Source organism: Zootoca vivipara, chromosome 2, assembly GCF_965207765.1.
Source record: "Zootoca vivipara chromosome 2, rZooViv2.hap1.1, whole genome shotgun sequence".
Taxonomy (NCBI): Eukaryota; Metazoa; Chordata; class Lepidosauria; order Squamata; family Lacertidae; genus Zootoca; species Zootoca vivipara.
Window position 1 is genome coordinate 67,837,365 of NC_142584.1, and position 16,610 is coordinate 67,853,974.

The 16,610-nt window shown below is 44.3% G+C and overlaps 1 protein-coding gene across 4 annotated transcripts in view; it reads right to left on the reverse strand.

Moving 5' to 3' along the window:
• Positions 1–16,610, reverse strand: part of MST1R (macrophage stimulating 1 receptor) — a 56,994-nt gene that overhangs the window by 29,880 nt on the left and 10,504 nt on the right. For all 4 annotated transcript variants that reach the window (XM_035105970.3, XM_035105967.3, XM_035105968.3 and 1 more), the window contains exons 3-4: positions 1,729–1,917; positions 907–1,029 (exon numbers count right to left, since the gene is read on the reverse strand). In XM_035105970.3, coding sequence (XP_034961861.1) covers positions 907–1,029; positions 1,729–1,917 — 312 coding nt within the window. The remainder of the gene's footprint in view (positions 1–906; positions 1,030–1,728; positions 1,918–16,610) is intronic.

The following is a 16,610-nucleotide window of genomic DNA, read 5'->3' on the forward strand; positions in this document are numbered from 1 at the left end:
GCTGCCTGACCAGTAAAGCTAGAATGAGTTGGCAGCAGAAAATGCCAAAAAAACCTTGCTGAAATCCAATGGGACTGACTCTTTGCCATTTGATGAAGTCTGAGACCAAAAAAGGTTAGGTAGGCAGCCCTAGAGCTATCAGAAGAAGAAAGTGAGGCCCAATGAAATGGTGACTTAGAAGCACCAATTTTTCAATTAAAGTTCCAACATCCTAGGAGAGATAAATGACTGCTAGAGACAGCAAGTTCAAAGGATTTCTGTAGAAAGAAATGAAAATTTAAAGGGCTGGAAGAGTCAAGGAAATGCTAATAAAAGAATAAGGTGAAAAAGTAGCTCAAATAAACCTTTGTGATCTTGAAGGGGGAGACATCTGCTACTCTGACAGAGCTTAAGAAGATAGTTCTTTCCCAAAAGGATCATGCTTAGGGTCAATCAGTCCTGGAGGACTATATCTCCTCAGAATGCCAGAGGTAGATTGAATGGTCTTCCGCCTCACAAATTTTCTGCCTGTGGAAAGCTACCATGACAGGGAGGAGATGACCCTTGGGGTCCCTTCCAACTCTACAATTCTATTATTCTGTGACTAGGCTAGAACTCTTATCCCTGATGTATGCATTTTCTGCAGGAAGGCAGGCTTTTATGTGGGGTGCTATCAAAACATGTGCACTCTATGTGCACTCTAAACTGGTGTAGAATGCCTCTGCCACTCAGTTTTCCTGAACATGTACTTTGGGTCTGAGATGATGGATAAAGAGATCAGAGCAACCTCAGCATTCTTTCCGGATGTAAAATCAAAGCACCTGTAGAATAACCCTCCTCCCACCCAGAAACAAGCAAATAAGTAATGCTTCCTTTGAAATCTCAATCTCCATGCACAGTCGAGCTTCAGAGCCTCACAACTCTTACCTTTTTTCCTGTGACAAACAGCAAAGAGTCATTCAGCTTGCTGACTTCTCGCAGCACTGGCAATGTCTCCCCCAAGGAGAAGTTGGCCAATACATTTGTGTAGACGTTGGATGGAAGCACCACCTAGGAACACACACACACACAAAAGCTTACATACCCTCAGCAGCTGTTTTTAGTAGAACAGGGACAGTTGTAGGGAACTTCTTCATTTATTTGGCAAACACATCTGTCTGCTGGGGCTGCGAATTGCAAGCAGGAGAGTAACTCCACATTTTTATGAACATCTCTGCACACTGTTTAGTGCTATGAGATGCTGAAATGGATGTATGAATAGATTTGGGCACCTGGGATTCATGCTCATAATTCCTGATACTCTGCAGGCCGACTCTCCAACAACCCCAAGAGTAATTCCTAATAGCAATCTCAATTATGATAAATCCTTGAGAAGTTTAGCTGTTGACACTTCCTACAAGAAACATTGGGAATTGTAATTTTGTGAGCATGCTGAGAAACCCCTTGTTTGTTATCCCTAGTTCCCTCAAAGAGCTAGAACTAGGGAAAGGGTTTCTTGTAGAAAGAACAAGAAGAGAATAAAATAAAATTAGCTTAAGTTGACAGTGGAAACATGGTAACATTGCCTAAATGTTAATGGATTGGCTTTCAGCTTTACAGCTTTAAAAGTACCACAAGATGCCATTTAAATACATGACGGTATTTAAAGAGATATTTAAACACTCACGGCAGATGATAGCACACAGGTTCACCATATTATAAACGCATATTAATAGATATAAAAAGCAGAGCTGCAAGCTCTTAACTGACCTGCAGAACACATCCTTCTGATGTGCCTAGATGAGCCACAGTCACCTCACCTATTACAGTTACAAAGATGGAGGTCAGCAGCACTCCAGCCATACGTCCATTGAAGAGGTCCACCCTGTAGTAATTTGTAGAGATGAAGGTGGGTTTCTTCCAGCAGCTGGTGTTCACCACTGGGGCTGAGAAATTTACCTGGCATGACACAGAGAACAGGTGCTGTTTCAGATGCTAAGTGAAACATGCCAGGAGTCTCAAACTGGGGACTTTGGCATCCCTGCACCACCAGGTCACCAGAGGGAGCTTCCTAGTCTGGCCTCTGTTGTACACAGTGCAACCCCCACAATGGCCAGAGGGGGCGCTAATGCTTTGTTGCGCCAACCATAACAAGTGACTTGAAGTTTCAATAAAAGCTTGGCTGAACCTATACAATTGTCCGAGGCTGAACAACTTTTTGATGACAGAAGGTACTAAGTAGACCCCTGCCTCTACTTGCCTCATCATTCTGCTCGGAAATTTGGGGGTTTTCTTGATGGGCGGGGCGTAAACCCTCAAACAAACACACAAACACAGCTGGCATACAGCCCACCTTAGACCACATCATCTGCCTCTGGGCCTTTGGATCATTGGCTGCCTGCCCTGTAACCTAGCCAATGGAAGGTCTGGATCACGCTGTTTGCTTCTGACTTTGCTGGGCCCTGACACTGAACAGGAAGGTTAAATACCAATTATCTAGTCTATTCCCTCTCTATCGGCCTGCCAAAGCGAAGAATTGTAAGACAACAGCTTCTCCAGGTCCACCCTTGCCCTCTGCTGGAGCCTTAGGAGACTAGAAATCCTGGTTTGTTTACATGCTAGAAAGCCCAGCTGCCTCTTTATTTGATACCCCAGCAATAAATATACAGTATTCTGCATTCTTCCTCTATTGTACCCACTTCTGTTTTGTTTGTTTATTTATTTAGGAATGTCAAACAGATAAACAGCTATGTGATTTTAAAAAGACATATGAAGGCAGTCCTGTTCGGGGAAGTTTTTTTTAGTGTGTGATGTTGTATTGTGTTTTTACTATTTTTTGTTGGGAGCCGCCCAGAGTGGCTGGGGCAACCCAGTCAGATGGGCAGCATATAAATGATAAATTGTTGTTGTTGTTGTTGTTGTTGTTGTTGTTAATATAGAATTGATAACACACCTACTAACTGAGTTTTTTGAAGCAGCTTCCAATATATTAAAAATTGAGTTATGTGCATAATCACAAAATGTACAGTATTTGTATGTTTCCCCCCCCCCAAATCCCAGCCCATAAATGGCAGTCAAAGGAGCTGGATGTGAGGTCCCTCCCAGCCAGGTCTTTCTCACTGGGCTTCTCACAGCTTCTGGCTCTGGTGGCAGAGGCAGGAAGTGCTAATGGAGAAAAGGTGTTAGAAGCTTCTCCTCAGGCCTCCAATGTTCCAATGGCCCATACTCTTACCATACCATTAGGGTTGCCAGACTCAATAGAGGACAGGACTTCTGTGCCTTTAATTTCCCTGCTCTCTTTTGAGTCTGGAAACCTTGAAGAGAAACCAGCAGACCCTTTGTTTCTGCTGGTTTCTCTTTAAGGTTTCCAAACTCAAAAGAGAGCAGGGCAATTAAAGGCACAGAGGTCCTGTCCTCTATTGAGTCTGGCAAACCTACGATACCATATTTCACCCATAGTCCTGCAACATAAACCATGTGTCTGTTAGGTGTGACTATATAACTGAACTAATCAGAGTCTGCATTTTTAACCAAATAGTCCGAAGTTAAGGACACAACATTCAGCCGTACACAATATATTCCTGATGCATTGCTTCTCCCTGCATGATTGCAGCGCCACATGCTATCCTGCTACTTAATGTGGCCTAGAGACATTCTCCTCCAAATATATGAAGCTGAGCTCACAAGGAAATGAGAGTCTTCTCACTTGGCCCTGGATTAACACCAGCCATTCCTAGCATACAAGCAACCAAATGTTTTCAGAGTACTGTAGACAGTACACTTTAGTCACAGTCAAAGCCTGCAGAGCTATAAGGAGCAAGAGCAGATGCTGCAGAAGAGATTGACCAATTACTGTAAACAAAGCAAGCCTTAAGGACACAAAAAATTATGCAAGGCACTCTTATGAAATGGAAGAGACATCTGGAGTTTGTTCAAGATCAGATTAATGAGACACAAAGCAAAGGGCAATATAAGCAGCCAAATGACAACTACAGAAAAGAGGAAAGTGTCAGTCATTCTTCAGAGAAGAAGAGAAAAGATTAGGCTTAACTGAATTCACAATAATCGAGCACACACACAGGCATTTTTTTTATAGAAGAAAGGAAGTAAAATAAAATTTGCAGTAACACCCCACGAAAGCCCAGTTCAGATTTAAGAGGAAACCATAGTTTCCGGCTACATGAATAAGCCACCTGCTTCTGGTTTTGAGCAAACCACAGATCCCAATAACAATCAATCTCAGAGAACTATGGCTTCCTTAAATCCTAGGATTGCCACAGGGTTATTGAGCTTTTTTAAAGACAGGGTTATTGAGCCTTTTTTTTCCACGAAAACGCCCCCCAAAAGCAATTTTTTTATTGGCTTGCCTAAGATCCAGAACAAAGTGCCGCCTTTCGGAAATTCCCCCCAGACATCAATTCCGCCTTTGAAATCCCAGTAATGTCCGGGAAAATCCGGACGTATGGCAGCCCTATTATACCACAGTCCTGCAAGCCTAATCAGTGCATCAAGTCTTCCCTGGTGGCCTGTCAGCTCATTTACAGAATTTCTTGGCAGGGATGCTACTGCTGGGGAAAAAATAGTCTGCGGAGCACCAGTGGTGACAGAATGATTTTCATTCCCATCATGGCAATGGACAGGGCAGAGATGCAGTGCCTCCTGGGCACTTCAGAAAATCAATGTGATGTCTTGGGAATAGGGCATAGTTTATTCCCATCACGGCGTCATAGTTTCAGCTCCCTGGCAACCCAATGCCATTATGGGGGTGCAAAGTGCTCCTCCTCACTCTTTAGCTCAATTATCTGATAAGGGAGGAGATTCAACCTGCCTCATCAGCTGATCTGCATAGTTCAACTGAAAAGGTTTCTCCTGGGTCATAGACCCATAGAATTATAGAGTTGGAAGTGATCTCAGGGGTCTAGTCCAGCCTCCAGCAATGCAGGAATTTCAACTAGCTCATGCATGACCGACTGTCGTCCAACATCTGCTTAAAAACCACCAAGGTAGGAGAGTCCATCACGTCTTGTGGGAGTCTGTTCCACTGTCAAGCAGCTCTTACTATCATAAAGTTTTTCCTGATGTTTAGTTGGAATCTCCTTTCTTGTAACTTAAATCCATTGGTTTGGATCCTGGCCTCCAGGGCAGGAGAATACAAGCTTGCTCCATCCTCCATGTGACAACCCTTTAGACATTTGAAGATGGTGCTATCATATCTCCTCTCACTCTCATCTTTTCCAGGCTAAACATACCCAATTCCCTCGACTGTTATTCATAAGACTTGGTTTCCAGACCCTTGATCATCTTGGTTGCCTTCCTCTGCACACATTCCTGCTTGTTACCTAGAAGTGGACGCAGTACTCCAGGTGTGGTCTAATCAGAGCAGAATAGAGTGACACTACTACTTCCCTTGATTGGGACACCTCACTTCTGTTGAAGCAGCCAAAATAGCATGAGGGTTTTTTTGCTGCTGCATCACACTGTTGACTCGTGTTAAGCCTGTGATGTGTGTAGTGTGCATGTGAGTGCCCGCGTGCTGGGTGGCCACACATACCGTAGTTTTGGCCACACCCATTGCTGGGATACAGCCCCTGCAGTGTTTGTCAAGGGTGGGTGTGGATTTCTGTCTGCAAAAGTTTGATCATTTCTGTTTTTAAACTAAAGTTTCAGAACAAGCTAAAATCAGAAATCAAATCAAGATCCTGGCTTGTTCTCAGTCACCCTAGTTTTAATAAACTCCTGAGTTTGGACATCATGAAGAACCATAGTTTGTTTAAAATCAGAAGTAGAAGGTTACAATCTCCTTCTAGGGAAGAGAGATAATGTGAGCCCAGGGCTCACCACAGCTTAGTTAAACTGCAAGGAAACATAGTTTCCTGTAATATCTGAAGTGGGCTAAAGACCCAATATGCAGATGGGCACAAGGCCACCATTGTAGGGACACGGGTGGTGCTGTGGTCTAAACCACTGAGCCTCTTGGGCTTGCCAACTAGAACAGGCATCCCCAAACTTCGGCCCTCCAGATGTTTTGGACTACAATTCCCATCATCCCTGACCACTGGTCCTGTTAGCTAGGGATCATGGGAGTTGTAGGCCAAAACATCTGGAGGGCCGCAGTTTGGGGATGCCTGAGCTAGAAGGTTGGAATCCCTGCAACGGGGTGAACTCCCGTTGCTCTGTCCCAGCTCCTGCAGTTCGAAAGCACACCAGTGCAAGTAGATAAATAGGTAATGTAATGTCTGAAGCGGGCTAAAGACCCAATATGCAGATGGGCACAAGGCCACCAACAGGGGGCTACAGGAGGTGCAAATGTACTAGGTCCCCCTCTTAGCTTTCTCTTTAAAAAAAAGTAAGTCAATTGGACACGATTTTATGACATGTCTAAAGAAAGTTACAAAACATGAAGGCTACTCTAATGCTTTGGCACTTGCAGGCAACACCATTGTGAAGGATGCTTAATCACTGTTGCCAAGCAACCAGAGGAAGGGATGTTTTGGGACTCAGGACGGGGAGCCATCCCAGAGCAAGAGGGGGATAATAATAATAAAATAATAATAATAATAATAATAATAATAATAATAATAATAATAATAATAATAATAATATAAAACCTAAAACATTAAAAACTTCCCTAAACAGGGATAGAGGAAGATACTCTGGTATGTTTGTTTAAGCGTTTTCCTCATGTCTACATTATTTCATTCATGCCCCAAGTATGCTACCTTCACAGAACAAAGCATAACTGGCTGGCTTTTGAATGTTTTACTCAAAGGTAATTCCCTTGAAATGAAGGTTTCACAAAAAATGTGAAATTGCCACCCGCCCATCCCCTTTAGTGTATCAGGCCCAGAAAATCCTGTTGGCTTCCCTTGATTTTGCAGAAAGATCCTTCATCTTCAGGAAATATCAATATGTAATAAATGTTCAGAGAGAGAGAGAGAGAGGTAGAAATAAAATAAAAGGGTGCTTTCTTCCTGCACATCAGGATTTGTTTATTTTTACACTTGAAATGAAGCTGGGTTTGGGGAAAACAAAACAAAAAAGGCAAAATGTCTCCCAGTGGATTGTTCAAATAAAAACAATTACACAACAGACATTCATGTGATGGAACTGGTAATTTCAGGAGGAAATTCTTAAAATATTCCTTACTCCAGCAATTGACCTCACGGTATGAGGGTTAAGTCACCCTGAGGCAACTAGTTTAAAATCACACCACACTGTGTGAATAATCCTAAATTTGAAACAAGGCAGCCTTGGGGTATAATTATAGGATGAAGTGCTTTGTGAAAACGGCTATATGAATGAATGGATGGATGGACGGACTTTCTCAGAGGTAATCCTCATTCTTGGCTAGGGGTAATTCCACATCAACACATCACTCCACTACAGCTCCCAGGGTCCCTTGTGGGGAAGCTGGTCATGTAACCTTTTAACTAGTTTTTCAATGCTCTGCTGACTCAGAGCCTCGCCTGTCTTTCTGCGGGAATTTCCTTGATGCATTTCACACCCACCTTGCAAACTTTTCCATTTTCTCCTGCTATCAGTCACTGAGTAAGAATTGACTGGGCGAGACCTATAAATCAAAGTATGACCCCAAAATCTCTTTCCCTCTAATCAGTTCAAAAATACTAAAGAAGTGTTCATGCAGGTTTGTGCTTGCTTCTCCTGAGTGGAAAAAGCAGCAAACATGAGTCAGGAGAAAGTCCCCTCAGTCCTCAGGTTGCAGGTCTTTTACAGTCGAATACTTGGCTGCCTCATTTTTCATTCTCAACCAGGGCTGTCTTAAGCACCTCTGGCGCCCTGGCGCCATGGTGCGATGGATCCCTCCGCCGCTCCACCCATGCCTGGGCACTGAAAATCGGGTAGAACGGCACCAGAAGTCGCTTCTACGCATGTCCAGACATGCGTAGAAGTGAGTTCTGGTGCCGGCGCCGCCCGATTTCCGGTGCCCATACATGGGTAGCGCGGCACCGGAAGTCGCTTCTACGCATATCCAGACATGCGTAGAAGCGACTTCTGGTGCCGCTCTACCCGATTTTCAGTGCCCAGGCATGGGTGGAGCGGCACCGGAAGTTGCTTCTACACATGTCCGGCAGAGCCGGTGCTAGGGCACTGAAAATCGGGTAGAGCGGCACCAGAAGTCGCTTCTACGCATGTCCAGACATGCGTAGAAGTGAGTTCCAGTGCCGGCGCCGCCCGATTTCTGGTGCCCATACATAGGTAACGTGGCACCGGAAGTACCTTCTACGCATGTCCAGACATGCGTAGAAGCAACGTCCGGTGCTGCGCCGCTGCTGATCCCGCATTTTTCAGCGGGAGACTTGGCAGCTATGCAGAAATCCCTGCTCAAACTTCTACTCTCTGCAGTGAGTGTATGGAAGGGTTTATGGCAGCAGACTGTGAAGCCAATTTCCCATCCATGTATTGACTTTACATAGATATAAGTTATCTGTGCTGCGAAGCAACCACAAGGCTGCTACTGATACAAAGTCAAGCTTCTGTTGTTCTATGGTGCTTTGACACACCCATCCTTGAAGACTGCTAGGGCTCAAGATGCCACCCAGCTGCCAGATCAAACGACCAGCCACTATGCTGCCACGTGCCATGAAGACAACAATTTCCACCGCCGCTGTTCTTTAACAAGTTAGCACTGCAAGAGGAAGATGAATGAAGTAATAAAAATGAGCTTGTACTCTTCTCCACGTGCTTCCTTCCTACCTTCTGAGAGGAAGGCAGTGAAGACGAAATCTTCATCACCATTTCACCACAACCTGAGTCAGTCTGTCCGTTCTAATACGGTAGTGAAGGTTTGTGGAAAGTTGGTTTGGCAAGACTGTGGCTGGGGAAGGGGTGGGGTAGATGAAGACACCCCAGGCGTATGTCCCAAGCACAGGTCTGGGACTCATAGCAGGGTCCTGAGAAAGCCACCATTTCCATTGGCTTGGAGGACAGATGCCAACAGGCACTTCCAGTCACATATTAAGAGAACGGGGGGGGGGGAGCAGAACTATTGAAGACATTTGCTGTTTTTCTTATAGCATGGATTTACCATTGTGGGAGATATTCAGGCAGATTTGGGCTGTCACTGAGGCAACACATGTAGTGCATGGCAGCGAACTAAAATAGTTGGGACAAGTCTTAGTTTTGGTCTGCTTTTACTTGAGCAACAAACCTCAAAGCCACAAAAGAGAACATACGCACAGTAATATATGAAATAGAAAGTTGTGCAAAGCTCACATGAGTGCCAGGAAATGGACAATGAATCTCTCTCTCTCTCTCTCTCTCTCTCTCTCTCTCTCTCTCTCTCTCTCTCTCTCTCTCTCTAACACAGAATGAATCTGCAGAGAAGTGAGCTGAGCACTCTGAGGGCCTGTGGGACAGTTATTTTGACCTAAAAGTGCCATTGTGTGGTTCTTCCGTACAAGGAAAGCGGCAGAAAGAGCAATTATGGGCTGAGTCATGCTCTTAATAGGTTTGGAGCAATCTAGACTTCTTTTGCCATTCTCATATTATTTCCGGAACATTAGGAACAGGTTCAAACCACCTAACAAGAGCTGGAAAATGCTGCAGTCTAAAATGTCTTCCACAAAACTTTTGCACAGCTTGTTATCTCAGTGCATTTCTCAGGGGTGTTTCAAATTTCAGTGGCACCCTGTGCGACGCCAAAATCCGGTGCCCCCTCCACCTATTCCCTTCTGTTGAACTTCATAGTTGTTGCTCCTGCTGTAGCACCCCAGAATCTCTGTGCCCAGTATGACCAAACTGATCGCGCTCCCCTAGATCAGCCTTTGGTTATCTCCACAGGTATGATAACCAGGATCCCATAAATTCCACATTGATTTTACTATGCACTGCCTGATTCAACTTTACTGGTGATTTTTAAGAGGAATATACTGTATATGAAGCCACTTCAAAGGATTCTACATAAAGAAAGCATTCTGTGTAACCATTTGAGCACCAGCAGATGCTTCAAGAACCCTCACCCCAATCGTGAAGTGAGTAACACTTTTCAAAGTCAGGAAAACTACCATCTTATTCTTGATTTCCTTGCAGCATCTCTAATACCTCATCTGCCCAGCACAAGAACACAAGGCATTCTTCCTCCCAGTTACATCTACCGTAGGGTGGGAGTGAACCAGGGCTCAGTAGGACTGAGACCCAATGTCAGGAATTAGCCTTGTCAACTCATGGTATCATTATATAGATGAGGGATCTCCTGTGCTGGCTTGGCCGATGGGTGTCGTAATCCAAAGCCTTTGGAGGGCACCCAGTTGGTAAAGGTTGGTCTACAACAGCAGAGGAAACGCAACACTGCATAACTGCAGGATATTATAACACAGATGTTATAACACAGACGCAGAGAATACATTAGCTAATTTGAGCAGCTTGCAAAAACAGGTGCCGAATGTGCCAGACACAAAGGAAGCATAGGTGAGTTTATTTGTTTGAGTTCCTTTGTGTATCTATAACTTCGAGGTAATAAGCTCAAGGAAAACAGCAGCTAAGCTGGAAAGGACTTTGATAATCACGTGCCCTTTGTATTCTGCAAGGGGTTGAAATTACATTTCTAACCACTAAGCTTTCAGGTAAACTTCACTCACTTTCTAGCCTAAAGGTCACAGCTCACAGCTCACAGTACCAGAATTGTTTCAGTTTCAAGAAGTTCAAAAACCTAGAATGATATTACTCCCTGAAGCCACCTTTGTCAACAAAGAAGTGTCACACTCTTAAAAAGAAAAATATAGCACCACATTACTACATGCTTAGGTGTATTACTAAGCATGAAAAAAATTCCTATTATTTTTTAGGGTTCTGCAGTTTACCTGATGGAACTGGTGGGGTTTTTTTAAAGGCTGTGAGCGATTTTATTTGTCTGTGGCACAATGGGCATTGCAAAACATATGAATAGTACAGTTTCCACAATTGCAAATCTAATCTCCTGTTAGGACAAACATCAGGGAAGCAGGAACAAAACACAGCGCTAATATACAACACTAAAATTTATCAATACAAACTGAAATTAAAAACAACATCAAAATATTGTGGGTGGCCCTCTTTGCAGTCTACAGCAGACATGGGCTTACCCACATGTCCTCTTGTCTCACTGCTTTCCCCTGGGGGGGAAACTGCTCTTTAGCACTAAGTCGGAACAAAGAGTCGGGTTTTCTCTGGATTGCTGTCTGATCCAATTTAGCATTGAAGAGTAGGTTTTCCCTGAGAAAGGAGAATGGCAAATGAAAAACCACTCGGATCCATGCTTTCTAGGCATGGGACAAGCGGAAGTGTGGATGAGCCCACAGGGAGAAAATAGTGGCAAAGTGTCTGCACACAGTGTGTTTTTACTTTCTATGATTTTCTTGTGGTTCTTAAAAGTTGTTGAAAAGTGGTCTTCTTGACTGACTTTAAAAGAGATGTATTTGTTTCCTGTAACTTCCTTGTTCTCCCTAGTATGGGACCTGGTTTCAAGATGCAACTAAAATCTTTCTACTCCATATTAGGGTACTCATTAATAAAACTGTGTCCTGAAAATTCTGTAAAGGGCCACTTTACCAGGGTCTGTGTTTCCTTTAGAAAAATGAGGCACAGTGGAGACTGTCGTGTCTTTAAGACATATGATTTTATTTACACATACTGTGGTACCTCGGTTTATGAACAAAATTGGTTCCAGAAGTCTGTTCATAAACTGAAGCGTTCATAAACTGAAGCGAACTTTCCCATTGAAAGTAATGGAAAGTGGATTAATCCGTTCCAGACGGGTCCACGGAGTACTCAACCTGAAGCGTACTTAACCCAAAGCATGGGTGTAATTGGTTCCGGAAGTCTGTTCATAAACTGAAGCATTCATAAACTGAAGGGAAGTTTCCCATTGAAAGTAATGGAAAGTGAATTAATCCATTCCAGATGGGTCCGCGGCATTCGTAAACCGAAAATTCATAAACCGAGGTTCCACTGTATAGACACCTGAGTCTACTATGGAGTTCAGAGCATTCACATCTCGAGAGGGGCTTGCTTTCTGCAGGAATGCAACACTGGACCCCAGGGCAGCCAAAAGAGCACCCTCATGTCTCTGCCCCAGCTTGTCTCAACCAGCCTGCCAGGAATTCTACTGGCTCCGCTTCTCCCCCACTTGTCAAGCCTCTTGCAAAAACCCACAATTTTTCCTACATCATTGCCCACTGTAACCCTGAAAATGTCCCCCCCTCCCAACTCTGTCTTAATGGCCTATCTGCCAGGCGATGCCCGTCCGGAAAAACAAGCTCAACTTGTATTCTTACACTGTTAAATTGTCTGGCACACAGGGGAAGGCTCCCAGCATTTAGTAATTCCAATTATTTAGTCATCGCTGACACTTACTGACTCAAGGAGTTATGGATGCTTCTGCACCCACAAACTCTGGCACCCAAATATGCAGGTCCATGCCGAGGGGGTGGGCAGCTGAGTACACTTGCCCTGGGTCTTGGAGGGCTAACATACCCTCCAACATTTATCCAATAAAAATGGAGACATCCCATTGCATAATGATAATTTTTCTATTTATACCCCACACATCTTACTGGGTTGCCCCAGCCACTCTGGGCACCTTCCAACATATATCAAAACATTAAAAAAAAAATTCAACTTCCCTATACAGGATTGCCTTCAGACAAGAAAGCTTGGGGGTCGGATAACTCCATACCCTCCAACATTTCTCTGATGAAAATAGGGACATCCCATTCCATAATGATAATTTTACTATTTATACCCCACACATCTTATTGGGTTGCCCCAGCACTCTGGGTAGCTTCCAACATATATAGAAACACAATTAAACATTAAACTTTTTTTAAAAAAACTTATTTATACTGTATAGGATTGCCTTCAGATGGCTCGGGGGTTGAATAACTCCATACCCTCCAACATTTCTCCAATGAAAATAGGGACATCCTAAGGAAAAGTGGGACATTCCGGGATCACATCAGAAACCAGTCCGCTTCTCTAAATCAGGGGTGTCCCTGGAAAACGGAGACACTTAGAGGGTCTGGGCTAAGGTGTGCAATGGTTATAAAGGTAAAGGTAAAGGGACCCCTGACCATTAGGTCCAGTCGTGACTGACTCTGGGGTTGCAGCGCTCATCTCGCATTATTGGCCGAGGAAGCCGGCGTACAGCTTCCAGGTCATGTGGCCAGCACGACTAAGCCGCTTCTGGGGAACCAGAGCAGTGCACAGAAACGCTGTTTACCTTCCCGCTGTAGCAGTACCTATTTATCTACCGTACTTGCACTTTAACGTGCTTTCGAACTGCTATGTTGGCAGGAGCTGGGATTGTGCAACAGGAGCTCACCCCGTTGCAGGGATTCGAACCGCCGACCTTCTGATCAGCAAGCCCTAGGCTCTGTGGTTTAACCCACAGCGCCACCTGCGTCCCACGTGCAATGGTTATGCTAGGGGTCAAATGTGAAATATAGAATGCTGTCCACCAACATCCATTCCAATATTTCAGTCTTCTAGGATGATATTGCATTATAATATATTTTGTGTACACACACACACACACACACACACACATATAAATGTGGGGTTCAAGCTGTTTTTCAGACTTACAATGTAGAATTGTGTCCTCCCGACTGCATGCCAAATTTCATTCTGATACTTCAATGCTCAAAGGAGAAACTTACTCAAAAAAAGTAAATGCCAAATAGACAACTAAACCAATGACTTCACTACACCTGGCCAAAGGAGATGAAATCCTCCCTTCCATTGCTGTGACTCATAATGGAAACAAAGCCAAGAGATTAAAAGATGCTCTGAAGGCAAGTGCAGGGCTGGTGCCACCGCAAGCCTTTCTGAGGCAGTTGTCCCAAGAGGCACTCAGGGAGGGGTGGCAGATTTGCATCCCCAATTTGGGTCTCCCATCTTGAATCAAACTTGGGAATCTGGGAAAGGAGAAAAAGACGAGGAGACTTTTCACAAGTGCAACTTAAACAATTTTTTTGTATAAATTTGTTTGTAATGTGAATATTATTAACCAACAGTCAGAACGCATAATCAGATTCCAAATGCAGTTCTTCTGCTCTCTATTCTGCATTATCTTCAACAACAGCATCTTCATGGCATAATATCTCCTCAAAGGCAAATTAAACCTCACCTGTCAAAGATTTGCAAACTTAGCTGGAACGGCTGCCTAAGTGCCTTAAGGCAAAGCCTCTTTCCTACCAGTAGTTTCTTCCTGCTGCCCAAGATTCCAGGCCTGGTTTGGGGGGCATGAGCGTAAAATAAGACAAGAGTATAAGAACAGCACTTCCCTGCATGGTCCCTGTCATCTCTCAAAACCATTAATGAAGTGAATAAGCAGTTGTGGTCACATGCCTATGACATTCATGGAACTCTGTTTCATTCAACAGCCCTACCTAATAGCTGTAGATGCACACCTTAGGGACAAACTGCATTTTCACCAGCAACAGTTTGCATGCTGGACAGATGCAGTATCTCCACAACAATAGCGTAGCCGAAAGAGAAGATGTGTGGACTCTTGTGTCACATATGAGAAACATTTCGCTGTGTGTTGAGGGCTGGGGGGACCCAACTTGTGAAAATGCATCTTTGTGACACGTTGGCTGCCTAGTCTGCAGGACTTGATAAGCCAAGTTATGGTTTACCTGGAGTCCACATGAATACTTGTTCTTGGCTGCAGCTCATGAGAGCCAGTGTGGTGTAGTGGTTAAGAGCAGTGGACTTGTAATCTAGGGAAGTGGGTTCGCGTCTCCGCTCCTCCACATGCAGCTGCTGGGTGACCTTGGGCTAGTCACACTTCTCTGAAGTCTCTCAGCCCCACTCACCTCACAGGGTGTCTGTTGTGGGGGAGGAGGGGAAAGGAGATTGTTAGCCGCTTTGAGACTCCTTCGGGGAGTGATAAAGCGGGATATCAAATCCAAACTCTTCTTAACTTAGCTCAGCATGGTACAGGAGCAAAAACAAACAGGGAAAAGCAAAGTGGCTTCAAGCTCTTCTCTGGGAGCCCACACATTCACAACAGTCCCAGTAAGCCATAGTTTTGCTTACTTATGTCATGAGAACCAGGCCTCAGGAGTTGTTGGCCTTGTTTTCTGGTTACATTGCATGGGGATTTCACTATCACCTACTCCCTGTTCCTCTTTTTGAAGAAATCTGTGCTTCAGTCAGACAGGAGGATGCAGGAGGATCAAGAAAAGGGGGTGACTCAGCTTTATTGCATAATAATCCATAGACTTTAATCACAGGATTGCAGAGCCAGTGACATCCATCTATTCATCCTGTTAATGTTTTTGTTTGGGCAAATATATAGGAGGGGGTGTGCAGCCATCAGGTCTCATCTAGCCTAAATCCCATTTAGAAATGTTACATACGTCCATTTATTAAAGAGTTAGTAAATATTTGAGAAACAGACCAAGCTACCACTTCTGGCCATGTTTATCACAGTGGCTACTGGAAGAACCGAGGCATGACAGTCTGAGAATGGGGCTAGCCATAAACCATACATCAAGCAGGAGGGGGAAGATGGGAAAGAATTATGACACTTTTTGATGAATAGGGAGCAGATGGGGCTTGCTCCCAGGCCAACCTGTATATTAGATTATACAGGTAAAGGTAAAGGGGCCCCTGACCGTTAAGTCCAGTCGCGGACGACTCTGGGGTTGCGGCACTCATCTCCCTTTACTGGCCGAGGGAGCTGGCATTTGTCCGCAGACAGCTTCTGGGTCATGTGGGCAGCATGACTAAACCACTTCTAGTGAAACCAGAGCAGTGCACGGAAATGGCATTTACCTTCCAGCTGGAGTGATACCTATTTATCTACTTGCACTTTGACGTGCTTTTGAACTGCTAGGTCGGCAGGAGCAGGGACTGAGCAATGGGAGCTTACCCCGTCATGGGGATTCGAACCACCAACCTTCTGATCAGCAAGCCCTAGGCTCTGTGGTTTAGACCACAGCGCCACCCGTGTCCCATATTAGATTATACCCTATGCCAATAAATAAGCTTGCTTGCATTCTCTTTCCCATCTCTCTTTCTACATGAACTTATTTTTGCTTTAATCTTAGTTTTGCTCTAACTTGCCTCTCCACTGCCCTCATACTCAAAATGCCTTTACTCTTTCATCTGCTCACACACCTCTTTCCAATTCTTACTTTTACCTCTGTCTTGTGTCAATATTGGTGTACCGTACACTGTAACTAAACATCTTGCTCCCACAGATTAAAGGGCACAAAATGAAGATTCAGCTTCAAAATCCTTTCTCAATGGCTGGAAAACAAAAATTTCAATCCTCGAATACACCAAGAGATAATTAACTTTCAAGAAGCATTGTCCCAGGAGGACTGTGCGATGTGCCTTTTCTCAGTGTTTGAATCAGCTCTATTTCAGTGCCACCTGGGAATACACGATGTAATAATGGGACTATTAGCAGCTACATCCTAACAAAGATAAGGAACATGAGAGGAATATGATTTGGCTCTGGAAAGGGGGAGAAATGCTGAACATTTGAAGTGCATTCACCAGTAACAAAGTCGAGAAAACCAAGCAGCTGCAAACGGCTGACTGAGACTTTCTGCATACCTTCCAATTGCCTTCTATAAATAAAATTAACAGCCATGCCCTCTGGCCTATTGTCTTTAAAAAAGTAACTGGTTTAAATACAGTGG